The following is a 15,381-nucleotide window of genomic DNA, read 5'->3' as shown; positions in this document are numbered from 1 at the left end:
ATTTAATCTGGAGTAAGCAGTCATACTGAGAACATCCTTCCATCCATGGTAGCAGGCAGTCAAGAATGAAAGCTCTGTCAGTCAGGAGAATGATTTTACCAGGAGAACTTCTGTTCTCCATGTGCTGTGAAGACTGAGGGAGTAACAAACTGCCAAAAAAAATAACACCAATACCCAAACTCTTCTGCTTCTTAAGGTTTTTTTCCTTTCTTTCTTCTTTTCTTTCTTTTTAAACAATGATAAAGTTGCATTGCATGCATATTAAATCAGCCTGTAGGCATTAAGTTTCCTCACATACCTGTTATCTTAATGTGGCCCTCTTCATCAAGAAGAATGCTGTAAAACAAAAAGCAAAGACACATTCATTACATAGCCACAGACTCAAGTTAACAATAACGGATAAAACATGTTTAAGACAAGTAATGAGATATATGCTATTCAAATACATGTGCAAACAAACCCTCACTACATTATACGCTTCCGTAAAGAAAAATGATCCCCCAAAGCCTAACCTCGTGCCCGAATCAATCACTGCCTGTGGCAGTTGCACAGGCAGCCTCCTCCTTACTCGGTAGCATGCTCAGGATGAAGATGTGAGCTGAGCTCACAAAGAACATGGTGTTCAAAGCAAACACCAACTGCGTATTTGCTTCCAGCAGGGGACAAAGCTATAGGTTTTCTGCTGTTCTCATAATAATAAAGGCAAGCACAAAAATAATGAGGGCTTGGACTCACTGGGTCTAAAATTAACTCCAAAGGTAGATATGTTCATGTTGAAGTAATAAAAGTGATTGTAGAGCATAATGACTAGTCACAGCCTAGCTGCATGGATCTCAGCCCCTGCTAATTTATTCTGTCAGAAGCATAAATGAAAATTCAGCCTGGAAGCTAAATTCAAGTGCATTCTCACGTTTGCCACCTGCCAACATTTCTTATTCTCACAAAGGCACTCCAGCATTTCTATAAGAAAAATTACTGTAGTTCACACACAACAAAAATGCTGGTTTTGTTTTTGTTTTGTGTGTTTGCTTTTCTCAAAAACAAGGATTGGTGAAACTAAGTAATAATAAGATTTTGTTAAATTTTCTGCCCATTAGTGCTGATACAGTAATGAGGATGGTGTTTCTTCAGTTCCCATTAGATTTAGTGCGCTTGTGTTTTCAAACTGGTCTAACAAGATGTCAGCTATTTTTATACTTCCATTCTCTTACAGAGTCACTGTGATCTATTTATACAGGAAGAAAATAAGACAGAAATGAATCTAAGACATCGGGCAAGGTTGTGTGTAACTCTTGTTAAAAGTTTCCTCTGCGCTGAAACATAATTGAAAAGAGGTGATCTTCTGCCATCCATTTGTGTGTTTGGAACAGGCTGTTATTGTGTAACTCATCAAATAAAGGCCAGCAGCTGAGTCACTACTATATGTTCAATAATTAAACCTTTTCTTCTCACTAAAAGCTTCTTTTCTTCAATTTTTTTTCTCTGCAGATTTTTTGAAGAGGTATAAAATTTAAGTACAAGAACATAGCAGGCTTGCTTAAGTGTAGTTTTGTGACCATAATCCTTAAACAAGAGGCTTGTGCTTCAGAAGAGAATCAAATAAAACACCTGCCAGCTTGAGAATGCCTGAGCCCCACAGACTCAGCTCTGCAATAGTGGTTGAGGGAGCACAGCTCACAGAAATCACCACAGATTTTGTCCCATGCCCATTGAGTTCCTGTGAGTAACCATGCAAATCAAGGGGTGTGGAATTTTCAACAGAAACGTTGATTTTATAATTCATTGACTTCCTATGGTAAATTCATGCTGCTTTTCTACGATGCAATATATGGTTTTCATATCTTTCGTCTCCATTAGAAGTATGAAGGCAACAGCCATACAGCTATCAGACTCAGTTAGGCTAAGTGAGGCAGAAGTGTACAATAGACTTTCTCACTCTAAATGTTTGTATGAGCGACTAAATGAATGGATCCTGGTTTGCTAGGGGCACATAACCTTTATTCCTGAATGCTGTATAGTTCCCTTCTGCCTCACATTCCCTAAATCTGCCCTTACACAGAACCCTTGGCTGCCTTCAGCTTCCCTTCGCCCCTGGCAATATGCGTGGGACAGCTGTGGGTTTCCGCATTTGCCATCTGCCAATGCATACAATGCTATAGTTATGAATTGAAAAATTAATTTTGATGTAAAAGGAAAATAGCATCTAACCAGGAGAAAAATATAATTGCTGCAGTGAAACAGCTCTGAATGGCATTAAGAAGCAAAGTATCCACATTACAGCAACTGACAAATATTTTTTCTTTGATTGTAGAGGCAAATTTACTCTCTGATCATTCTGTTTTCTTTTATCTTTATCACTCTATTGCTGCTTTATATCCCACAGTGTCAAATAGCAATTCTACTATGACAATTAAATTATGTTAGCTATAGTTTGCAGGATCAGCTAAACTGAAATAGGCTACTGCCATTTAGGGGAAGGAAAAAAGAACTAGAGGTTGTTAATGTGATCCGGGCTTGAGAAAAATCTTTCTTCTCAATTAAAGTTTTGAAATTATAACAAGAAAAACACGAGAAGGAGAATGTCAAATGAAGCTATAATTCCACTGAGTGATAATCTTTCGTTACCAGATTTTTCCATTTTATATTCTCCGTTTAAGATTTAACCGTGTTTACAGGATGCTGCCATTGTCAATTTGTTTCTAAACAACACTGCTCAAGAACAACATCATTTTATCCTCAGGATGGTCCAACAAAAAAATTAAACTCTTTTAACAGATCTCAGTTTAAATGTACGCCTAGATAAAAAAAATAATCTGAAATCCTCCACGTCAGAGGATGGGAAGCTGGCCTAGTAGCAGGGGAATGATGCTCTCCAGGCTACAGGAGAAGCTCATGGTAGAGCTAGGACTGCAACTAACTCAGCTGTTAGTTGTTGTTTGTTTGGTGTGGGTTTTTTTCTGCACACAGGGATAAAAAGCCTTCAACGTTAGTTGTTGGCATTATTTCATACTGTATTTTAGAACCAAGGCCAGTAGTACCTGTGCATTCTTAGAAGGTAGAGTTACTTCTAAGCCATTCACACTCTTATACCACAGCATGCATTTCATAAAATACTTCAAAATAAGTTTCCATTTTTATAGCTTAGTATAGTCATATTTAATAGTTTGATGCTGCAGTTCTTAAGCAGAAACAGGCCTCACTGAGTAAATGAGGTCTCATTCATTTCATCAGCTTCAACATGACCAAGCAGCACCTTGTTCCACCAGGGACCTCACTGAAATCACCAAGACAAATCAAGAAGAATGACGTGGCATCAACAATTTAAAAGCATAATTATCTCCTTGTTCTATACAAGACTTTTACCAGCAAAATCAATTGTTTGCCCTTTTAAAAATAAGTACAGCTCACTTTATGACAACTCCCAGGGTACGTATTTTGGCTGTGCCTAAATTTAATTCATAGCTTTGAATTGTTAATATGAATTTTTGTTCAGGGAGTCATAGAAAAATATTGAACCTGACATTTTAATGTACTGAAGGTTTTTTAAAGTGCTTTGAACAGAGCTGTTTTCTAACAAGTCTCTTTTGACATAAACAAGCCCAGTGAGCTTCATTTTAGGATACTTGCACAGCTGACAGAAGCAATCTCAAATTTATCAGCAGTTACTTTTGGGAACTTCAGGAGGATGGCAAGAGCACTAAGCAATGGAAGAAGGACAAATGCAGTGCTTATCTTTCAGCAAAGGAGAAGGACAGTGGGAAGTTACAAAGTAATTTATCCCAATTTCTTTGATTTGCAGTCTGATCTGATTGAGTAAATCTTTTTTTATCAGACCAGTAATGCTTCTCCTGAAGACACAGTGCAATTCTGGATGTTGTACTTCAGATGGGATAAGGATCAAAAGAAATTGAAGTGGAGGAATGAAAATGAATGCCTAGAAAGACTGACTGGTAAGAACATTCTCAGTGACTGGGTTGTTTGGTCTACAGAAGAGAGAACTGAGGGGATGAGGATGTGCTCATGAGGCTGCTGATGATAACCGGGTGTGCTGCCTGGGGAGTTTGGAAGGACAGGCCAAGGAGCACAGCCTGTAACTGCACCAAAAAAACATCTAATTAGCTGCTGGGGGCATCCAAGATTCTAGATACCAGCCATACAAATGATAGAACAACACTGAAAGCCATGTTATGGAGGCTGTGGAGTCTCCACCAACTGTTTTAAGAGTAGGTTAGCAACAAGCCTGCAGTGAGCTTGATACATTTGATCCTGGCAAGAGGAAGATGAGATCATCCTGTGATAGTTCTCATTTTCTAGCACCATCTCATCTAGTAATCTATCCTTTTCTAGATTTTACTTAAAAATATGGCTTTTTCTCCCCTTCAGAATGAATTTTTTTCTGCTACCTGGTTTCCTTTTCTAAACTTTAAGCTTGGAACAGCCACAGGCTGTCATGTTTTTCTGTCTGAGATGTGACTATACATAGATTTGGCACTTATAAAGACATTTTAAAAGGTTTTTGTTATTGTTTTTTCTTTTTACTTAAACAGATGCCTTGATTTATTCCCAATCTGCGTTATTCCTACTCTTGTTCAATAATAGCAATAATAATGTAACTCACTACTAAGGCGTTCAATGATATCACCAGTATCTAATTAAGTGCACATTAAGGACCATACTAAAATGTCAGGTTGTAAAAATGTACATTTGAAAGCTAAGAAATACCAGATGAGGGCTCTCATCTTAGTCTAACCTCACTCTATAAAGGTCTTTAGTTACATGGCGAGTCTTCCTGTTTTCTTCCAGAGAACTACCACAAGTTGCAGAACAGATAGACAGTACCCAGGGATTTTAGCAAAGCTATAAAGCAAAGGGGATGGTTGACTAGTCTTAGGACAGATGAAAATGCAGAGAACTAGTTCCGAGATTGGCATTTTCTGTGTGGCAGTGGCAAATCACTCATATCTCCTTTCCTTATATGAGCTCTAATTTCCTGATTCACTGATCCCTGAGAAGAGACACTGTGGTTTGGTCTGCAAAAATATTAAGTACTGTCACTTGAAACTGAATTCAGAGAGAGATGTGTATTGAAATGCAAAGTGACACGTAATGGTGAGAACCCTGAAAAATCAGCTTGTGCATATTTCAAATACAGTGAATAGTTTTGACGTGCATTTAATTTTCTCCTCAGTTTCCAACTTCTCTTAAAGCAAGAAAAAAAAAAATAAAATCTGGCACATGACTATAAATGTAGCAGCACCATGACTTATATTTGAATATACAGGCTCTTATTTGCATAACTTCTAATAGCTGCTTCATATATCATATGCTAGTATGAAAAAGAGTATATTTAACATGAGAAAGAAAAGCAGATGTTTCTTATTAACACTCACCAGAAACAAAGTTTAAAACCAAAAAGCTCTAACTGGAGTTCATAGCATCATCTGAGTTGCAAGAGACCCCTAAAAGTCATCTAATCCAACTTCTCTGCAATGTACAGGGAGTTATTCTGTAATATTCATATCTGTTGAAGCTGAATTAACAAAATAACAAACCTGAGCCCAAAGAGCTGCTGACAGATGATGCAATAGAATGTGGCATGATCACTACCCACCTGCATCTCATATCATAAAAGCAGCTGGTACCTTTATTCCTCTGGCTGTTTAATTCAGAGTATAGCAGGTGGAAATCTTGATCACCTGAAAGGGTCTCTAGCTCAAAGGACTGAGAGCTTTTGTTAGGTTAACCAATTTGAATTCATATTGTACTACTACTATCACTATTGTAACAAAATCACTAAACTGAATTTAAAGTTTATATCACATAGTACTATGATAATTATCCTCTTCTACTTCTGCTTTTCACCTACAAAATCCAACTTCCCTTACTCTTGGTTTCTTATTTTTTCTGTGAGTGTGATGGAAAGAATTTCTTATTTTTTAAAATTTGTGTCATGAAAGGAAAAAGTTTGCTCTGCTGTTACACTTTGGAAGTATAAACAGCCAAGCAGACAGTTCTCAGTGGTTATCATTTTAAAATGGTTGTGGCCATTGCACTGAGAAGGCTGGAAGTTTGACATGCTGCAGTCTGCTTTATTGGAGCTGGCACAGGAGAAGCAGGCAAAGCACCAGCCAAGTGGAACAGAATAAAGGCAGTATCACATGACTTCCAGCCATAGCTCTGTGGGTGTCATTTAGTCTATTGATGTACTGCAAAGGAAAAAAGAGAAAGGAAAAATCTACAGAGCACCACATTAACAACATCAAATAGCTGCAAATATCAGCTAGAATCATTCTGGGACAACAGCTTTGATTGTTAATAAAAATATTTTTAAAATACTGATTATTATCTGTCATGAGCCACCACATACATCAGTTTTCACAGAGTCTCATTTATGTTAAGCAGTGGATGCAGTAAAACTGAATGGTGCTACCACACATGTTGTATGAGCTAGAAGTGGAGTTGCTTTGGACAGTCTCTGTCTCATCAAGGGGAAGGGCAGATTAAATAATGCAAGTCAAGAACAGTGATACTGATGGGAACAGAACATGTCTGAACCCTTACTCTGAGCTTACTCATTAAACTGAGGCTAAGTCATACCAGAGCACAGTCACGTATCAGTCAAGTATCCTTGTGTTAAAAATAAAACAATAGAAAGACTCAGAGGCTGGGGCTGTCAGGACTGATGCTGAATTTATGCCTTAGCCTTGTGGTAGAACCTAAAATAAACACAGGTAAAGAGATTGCAGTGCCTCTGTTCCAGACATCACAGGATCTCCCAGTTATTACCACCTTGACTGCTTCTGTAATTACCACAGCACCATGGTCTCAGCTCTTGTTCCAACATGATTCACCACTTCCCATGCTTTACTGGGGAAAGTATGTGGTCCTTCCCTACCTTATCAACCACTCAGAATGGACAAAATCTACTCCTGATGGTTAAGTTCTCATGCATAGTCTCTCACACAGGAAGGAAAGCAGTCTGGTACCTTTTGACTTACTAACAAGATGAGGAGCAGAAACAACCTAAAAGCTCATGTATTTATGTTTTAGTTCACTCTTTCTCATTAACTTACTTTTCTGGTTTTAGATCCCTGTAAATAATTCCAAGTCCATGGAGGTGGTCTAAAGCCAAGGCCAGCTCAGCTAAGTAGAACTTGACATCCTCTTCTGTAAACATCACCTAGAGAGAAGGAAAAGAAGAACATGTCTATTTACTAGACAGTGGTGGGCTGGCTTGCATTAAGCAGACACAGGGAAGGAATTGTCTAACTCAGGAATGCTGGAAGGCCCATCATATCAGGTTCAATTTTCCATAATTTGTCTGAGCTCACATTAACAATTCTTACCAGATTCTCCTTATAAAACAAAACTTGATCTGCCGAGCACTCCTGTTCCTTAAAACACACTGCTCTCATTCATCTGTTTGATCTGTTTACATGACATCATGTCACAATAATATAAATAAGGTTCTAACTCCTTAGCCTTTGGAAGTCGGTGGCAAAATTCAACATTCAACACTACAGCCTTTATTGTTTTTATACCTCTCAATTTGCTAAAATCTTGGCATTTGATTCCTGAATTCTCAGTGAACAATACGAGGAACCCCTCTGGGGAAGTGTAACACTTCTCATTTTAGAAACTGAAACATATATTTTTCCCAAATATGAGCAGAATACACAGCATGAAAACATTCTGAGACAGATTTAAACCCCCATGCATTAAAGCTCCAATGAATCTCTAGGGGCCACCAGACTCTCACAGGGAAAGATCCCCAGCTTCTGCACAGGAAGGATAGGGGCCCTTCAACCTCAAGCAGAGCGCTATTGATATCCTAAAGCATAGAATTTTGATTACAGTTTTCCAAATGGAAATATCTGACACAGTGTGCCAGAGGTTTTCAGCATGGTATTACTTGAGCGTGTATGGTTTGGGATAGCATTGGTGGGCGTGAAAGAAAGAAACCTGGCATATCCTTACGCATGACAGCTAAAAGAAGTGTCCCCAGTGCAAAGGAGCACCTACAACAGTGCCTATGTTTTGGCCGTTGGAGAAGAAACAGTTTCCCCCCTGAGCCAGAGCCAGGGACAGATCCAGTGCAAATGATCAGGGAGCATGACCTCAAGCTGAAACTTAGCAATCCTGGTGCAGATCCCCTAAGCAATGATGTGATGGACAACACACAGGACTGATGGTGCTTGTCTTTCAGTAGACACTACCAACACTGGAAGGTGGAAAGAAACTTCTGTAAACAAAACAAATCACTAAGCTCAGAAAAACTGAGCTCAGATGCCAAGAAAATCCTTTTGTTCCTAGACTGGTTCAACATTTATTGTATCCCAGTTGATATTTACTTCTCTCTAATTAAAGCTCAATTTGCACAGCAAAATTAAGGCAGAATGAGAAGCTGGTGCACTGGATATGCAAATGCAAATACTACATATGACAGAAATAAAATGAGTCATCTCAACAGAAATATACAGATTTTTGCTCAGAGATGTGTTGGAAGACCCATCCCTGGAGACACTCCAGGCCAGGCTGGACCAGGCTCTGAGCAATCTGATTTAGGTGCAGGTGTCCCTGTTTTAATTGCAGGGGAGTAGGACTAGATGGCCTTTAAAAGTCCTTGCCAAGTCAAACGAGTTGGTAGATGAGATGAGCTGCGAACACAAAAAAGAGATGTACCAGGGCTGCCAAGCTAACAGATCTCATTATTGATAGCATAAAGCAGAGAAAGCAGGGCGCTGAATTGTGAAAGCTTTGGGAAAAACAAGTTTCAAATGAGTACAGAATCTGAGCCATACTTCCACGTTCCCTCACTGTGCAGAATGTGTCAAGAATCACTTTTTCTCTCTTCTTCCAGGAAATCAGAGAGATTCTTTAAAGACAGTGCAGTGTTACAAATCCATACTTCATAACAAGCAGCAGGAAGATATTTTTTATTTCCTTGAATCTTTTTCATTCTGTTTAAAATAACTGATTCCATATAGAAAATACACATCCAGGTACTACTACTTGGCACTGCAGTCATCCCATTGCTGATGTCTCCCTGCATTAACAGACAAGTCTGGAAAGAGAACACTTGGATTTATAGCCCGTGGTGGACTCAGCAGTCTTCCTGTCAGCCCATTCCACAGCAGCATCTCACCAGCTGCCACTGTCTGACAGACTGGGTTTGTGGGGTGGAAAATGCAGCTAGGGAACTTCTGCATGAAGATTCTGTTCTCACAGTCCATCCATAAACTCCCCAGAACAAAGAGAGACTCCCCTTAAGGTGACACTTAAGATATCTCCATCTTATCTTTAAATAGTCTGTCTCAAGTGGATACCGCACCTCATCCCCACAGTCTGGACAGAGACAAAGGGCTGAGGACACTACACTGGTGACATCAAACCCTGGAACGCAGACAATTCTTGGGACTCCAAAGGCCCCCTGGCTCCTCCCTGGTGGTGGTAGGGCTGCCCCACCAAAGCACTACCTCTGCCTGCGGGAATCATAGACAAGTGGCTCCAAGAAGCACTAGGCGAAACAAGCAAGCACTAAATGAATGTAGACAACTTGCAGTTACCTCTCTGCTGGTGTTAGTGAGACTTAGCTTTGGTTTTCTAACTATCCTATTCTTCAGCATCTCCCCACAGGCAGGAGCAGAGGGCAGGGGACCAATTGAGGTCAGGGAGGTGAGGATAGCAGGACAGGCAGATGACAATCAAACTGCGAGCCTGAGGCAGGGCATGGCCTCCAACCTACTTCCAGCAGCAACTGCAGCAAGTGGCACTGTACTGCTGGGGACTGATGCCCTAATCTTCTGCACACCTTCTGCAGGGGTCAGACCCTGACTGACAGCATCTCTTCATGCTGGCAGCAGTTGTGCTTTTACAGCAGCTCTGTGCTCACATCCCAGGCAGAATGTATTGGAGATGGGCTTCTCAGATTGCCTCTCATTACAGCCAAGTTATATTTGGTTATCAATGAGCCTGGAGGTATTTTCTTGTGATGATGTCTACTAGTTTTCTGTCTTATGATGCTTACTGTCTAAATGCTTAATTATCTGTGGCATTATTCAAATATAATTAATAAGAACCCACTTAGAGACGCAGGATGATTCAGCTCTACTACATACATAGCCTCTGTCTGACTGTCTGTCTATCTATCTATCTATCTATTGCTTTTATTTATATATAGCCTGTATGTATATATATATATGGACTATATTCAAGGCCCCTCATCATTCCAAGCAGCTTCATTAGTTTCTGAAAATCCAGGATAGTCTTCCATTTTCAAAGTTAAAACCTTTCAGCTTACCTCTTTAGAGAGTCTTGTGAAAAGGTCCCCTCCCCGCAGGAAATCTAGTATTAGATACAACTTCCCCTCTGTTTGAAATGCTGCATTAGAAAAAAATTGAGATGTTGGAAATCTGAATCAAGAAAAAGTCTCCAAAGAATAAATATTGTTGACTGATGGTATATCACTGGTGATATTAGCACTATCATTTTTCACTTAAAGAACAGAAGAATTAACTTCTCTACAGCAATAAGCAATCTTAAGGGGAAAATAGTATCAGCTGAGTGACAATGATGTATTACTAAAATATTCCATTCAATTTTAAACACATATATATTCATATTGCTTTTCACTGTACAAATACCAGAAGACATGGAGGGCTGGGCACAGTGAGAAGCACCCAGACCTTGAGCAAGGCAGAGCCTGCCCTGTTCACAGAGGGCCCTTCACAGTAAGTAGTAATGGGCCTTGGGAGCTCCTGAGGCTGAGGAATGTAGCTCCAGCAAGACACTGCATTCACAGTCACTAATATACTGATTATTTAAAGCAATTCCTGTTTTCTTAGGTGATACCTGACAGCAGGTGAGGGGGTGTAACTCATCAGCAATTCCACTAGCACAACACATCGCATTACATTTCATGTCAAACGCATTCTGATGGATAAATGGCTAAGAGCTACTTATACTAAAATTCTATGATTTTGTTAGAGACAATCACATACATAGGCAGCCAGTACCTATATGAAATTATAACACATCTGGTTACAATTCTCCAACCAATTAAAGAACAAATATGGATTATACTTTATTGTAGTTACCATAATGAAGCTTGACTATGAAAGGATGATTGACTTCTGCCAAAATATCTCTCTCCATTTTCGACCGTACCCGATCCCGAACTATAAGGAAAGAACAATAAGAAAAGCAAATCATTAAGAAGAGGCATCATGGTCTGCTGGATACAGGTGAGCTGGGTTCTGCTTTTGCTCCCTTAAGGGCTTGTGGTATGACCACTGGCAAACCACTGGTAGCCCCTTTTTCTGCCTGTCTTGCATCTGCAAAGGGTGAGCTCTTCAGGAGGACACCGCCTCCTCTGACAGCCTGAACCAAAAGCACCACAGTGTTACAACTGAGGGGAAAGATTGTGTTTTGCCAATATGAGACTTAAAACTCTATAAACGCTATCTCACTTAAGATTACACCAAACGTACCAGTCTCAGAGCAGAGCTTACCAGGCTAACCTTGTGCAAATTAACACTTTGTGTTGTGCTGATGCTAGCAGCCTAGATAGCTAGATATCTCTAGATAGCATTGTCTGGAAATTATTAATATGAACTATAGTAAGTCTCCAACAATACTCCTAGACAATCAATAATAAAGAAAAAAGAGGATTAGAAATAATAAAAAACAATTTTCACACATAGAGAGAAATCCCTGTGGGAAAGGATTTAGGAAAACGCTTATGGCTGAGATCAGCAGAGACTAAAAGAAAAAGGAGTTAGGGCAGTAAGCTGGGTTCATACTCATCAAAGTGAAGATTTTGAAGCAAGTACCTTTAACAATGTTCAGATGTTGAGGGGTACTCAGGCTCACAGATTGACAGCTCTTCATCTTAGTTATTTTCCAGTCAATTGCTATTTTTTTAAAATCCTCAGTGAAAGTATTAAAATTTTCTACTCCTTTCTCTGCGTTACACAATGCCGATATTGTTTGCAGCCAAAAGCATCCATGAGGAATGCTATGTGACTATTTTAGGTGGTAAAACCTGAGGAGATCTCGGTGAGATGCTGTCATCACCTGCATGTGATGTGTATTTGCTGAGAAGCCAAGCACTCCCAGCGCCTCAGTAATGAACATACGATAATGAAACCACATACCCTGCTGCTGCACATTGAGAACTGATGCACAGAAATAGGACCAAACATCTGATCTGAAAACCTTAAATAGGAGTGATGGAACACTTGGATTTCTTGCAGTTTTGATGCTTTACTTGTGTCACTAGCAATATATAATTTACTAGTTATCCAACCTAAGCTACCTTGTAGATAAAAAAGCAAAACAAAGGGATTTCAGAATCTTAACTCATTATCTCATGAATATAAATACAGTTTCATACAATTACAAAATGCTTATCCTATGTGATGGGAGAGTATCCCTTAGCCATAGATCCAGACCCTTGTGATATGCACGAATGCTCCCAGGCAGGAATTCTTGGTGGACAGGTGGGTGAGTGGAATACTTCCTGATAGGTGTAGTTAGATAGCCTCACAAAGTGCCTCTCTGTAGCTCCATATGCTCACACAATGACATATCCCTCAAAATCCACAGGATATTTTGTACACCAGCTGGGTGGTTTGCCGTGCACAGCTGGATAACAGCATCAATCATGCTGCAAGGGCAAAGAACAGCTATTCTGTGCAACACACACTGTCATCCATCTACCCGCTCTATCCAGCATTGACTATAGCACTGAATGGACACAGACTTAAGTTACTCAAGGTTGGGAGTGTACTGGCTGCAGAATGCAGAAGTTATCCATCTGAGGGACATTCCAGTGTCAGCAGCAAATTTGGCATTTGCTGGCAGACAGCAGCATGTCCTCCTACCACCAGCACTGAAGGCTCTGAACAGCTGTGCCACTGGGTGGTTTGCTGAAGTCCTTTTCCCTGCATCCTGCTGCAGTGGCCTCTACTACAGGAGTTACAGGCTGTGGACATGCAGGATTAGTGTCATCCTTGTTCCCCGTGTGTGCCCAGAGTCATGGGGACATTAAAGCAAAGTCTCTGTCATTGCAGGAGACACCTAAATCTCTAGTCATGGCCTGATAGCCTCTCATGAACCTGGTCTCTCCAAAGCTGCTGTAATCACTACCTTTGCAGTGCCTGCCAAAAGAGATAATTAGAACCTGTAATTGGGATTACAACTTGGCATGTGTGTTGGTGACCTGCCCTCTGCATCTTCCAGCATCAAATGCTGCTTGATTTAAATGCTCTGAGGGCAGAAGTCACATAGGCCCAGATATTTTAATTAATTATAATGTCTAGGAAGGCAAATCCATAGACTTTTTTCTTTATTTTATTTTATTTGTATTCTTTTCTTACTGATTGCCTCCATGTATCTGGGCAACATTTAGTTTCAAATTCCAAAGTCACCTCTCTAGGATACCTGCCTGCTCACAGCAGCTTGCACACCACAGGGCACTGCGTTATGCTGAGCATTTACTGTCATCATATTTTAAAACATCCAACATTTAACATGGTATTTAATTATACATATATTAATATTTAATGATGCTACGACAAGATATGGTATTCAATAAACACGTAGCTCAAGGCCCTCTTGCCTTTTCACATACATTTTTGTATGATCTCATTCTGGGACCAGTTAGTATGTATCACAATGAAGTTCTCCATTCATTTCCAAAGCAACTGAATCTATAGATAGGACCCTCTGGCACAGGGCTGCTCTCAAGCTCAGAGTTTCTGCCCAGCCCTTGGTACAGATGGGGACTGGATAACTTTAGCTACCTCTCCTGCTTTCTACCACTTGCAGGGGCTCAAAGCAGCACACAAAGGAGAGGTGCAGGTGGCTTTGGCAGATTCTGCCTGCACCAGGTGTTTTCTTTCACAAATACAATTCCCATTAGAACTGGTGATAAACTGCTAAACTCTTGCCCTTTCTACTCATGGGTTTTTCTGCTTATCCTTAAATCATACAGCAGATGGAAGCAGGGCACAAATCCTGGAGCAATGAGCACAAAGTCATAAAGATTGTTTGCAAGCTCTTGGGCCAGCTAACCATCCCTGAATAATCCTTCATGTCACAAGGCAGGAAAGACCAGACCAGTGGGACCTGTAACAGGGGAGGAAGCACCTGCCACCCTGAAATAAAAACAACTCCCATTTCTAGGTATTACCATGATAAGAAAGAGAAATGGAGACAGCTGTGTATGCATGCAGATAAACTCAGATTATTCTCTTCTGTCTGTCTAGCTCTGAACATCAAAGAAGAGAAATTTATCGTTTATTTTATTTAATGCTTAAGGAGGGGTTTTCATTTAATATATGAATTTTATTTTCAAGGCTGTTTCAATTTCAATAGTTATGAAATAAATAAGGGAAAAGGAAAAATACATTCAGAGCACCTTCCAAAGGGAAAAATATTCCTTCTCAAAAATGGATTAGCAGTCTATTTATTAAAACAGAAAATAAAAGCATAATCTTATTTCCTTCACTAAAGTTTTTATAATACAATCTTTGGTTTAGATTTAAATGCAGAAAGATAAATTAATTTTCAGCCAATTAATTTCATATCTGTCACTGACTAAAAGTCAGCGCATCTCTAGCTACAGACACTGTCAAGCAATGATGATCTAGGGACCTTACCTACCACAACCAAGCCAAGTCCATGAGGTATCTAAAGCTGAAGACAGTTCTACCATGCTTCAACAGCACCAAAGGGATAACTTACTTTTCTTCAGCAAGTGTTTAGTGTGTAAGTCCCTATATGACTATGCTCTCTGTGTGAATACCTGTGGCCCGCCCTGAACCTGAACAATGAAAAGTTTGCTAGGATGCTTGGCAAAAAGCTTCAATGACCATAAATAATTTACCCACCCCTACCTTTCAAAATGACCTTTTGTTAGACAATATCCATGCTCTATTGGGAGTGAAACACGAATTAAAAAGCAAGAACAGGGAAGACAGGATCTACATTAACTTAAACAAATCATCACTGGAAAATGTTGTTAGCAAAAGAAATCAGTGCATAAGCAAAGGATCTAAACTTCATCCTTTACCTTCTTACTTTCCTAGAAGTCAGTAACATGTCTTGAGAGGAAAAGAAGGAAAAAAATATAACTCAGCCTTGGGAATATACAATTCAACTTCAGATTTTTCACTTAGCAATGTCACATGCCAATGACACACAAAATCATATATATATATATATATATATATGAAATCATGTGCAACGTTCTTTTGAAATCCTATTTCTGTTTTTTTCTTTTTTCAATCCTGGCTGCTGTAGGCAAAAGTAGAGAGCTGGATTCTAATTACAAATCCACACTGTGTATGTCTGGAAGACGAAGTGCTTGTGTGGTGA

At 39.7% G+C, this 15,381-nt stretch overlaps 1 protein-coding gene across 4 annotated transcripts in view; it reads right to left on the bottom strand.

The window, feature by feature from the left end:
• The window catches only part of RPS6KA2 (ribosomal protein S6 kinase A2), a 216,835-nt gene that overhangs the window by 48,567 nt on the left and 152,887 nt on the right, over nt 1–15,381 (bottom strand). For all 4 annotated transcript variants that reach the window (XM_015858006.3, XM_085543446.1, XM_015858005.3 and 1 more), the window contains exons 4-7: nt 11,097–11,177; nt 10,301–10,380; nt 7,074–7,180; nt 299–336 (exon numbers count right to left, since the gene is read on the bottom strand). In XM_015858006.3, the coding sequence (XP_015713492.1) occupies nt 299–336; nt 7,074–7,180; nt 10,301–10,380; nt 11,097–11,177 (306 nt within the window). The remainder of the gene's footprint in view (nt 1–298; nt 337–7,073; nt 7,181–10,300; nt 10,381–11,096; nt 11,178–15,381) is intronic.

The sequence above is a fragment of the Coturnix japonica genome, chromosome 3, assembly GCF_054131305.1.
Source record: "Coturnix japonica strain WE chromosome 3, WE-NBRP24, whole genome shotgun sequence".
NCBI lineage: Eukaryota > Metazoa > Chordata > Aves > Galliformes > Phasianidae > Coturnix > Coturnix japonica.
Note: the sequence above shows the minus strand (reverse complement) of the source record. Positions and strands in the feature narration are given on the sequence as shown.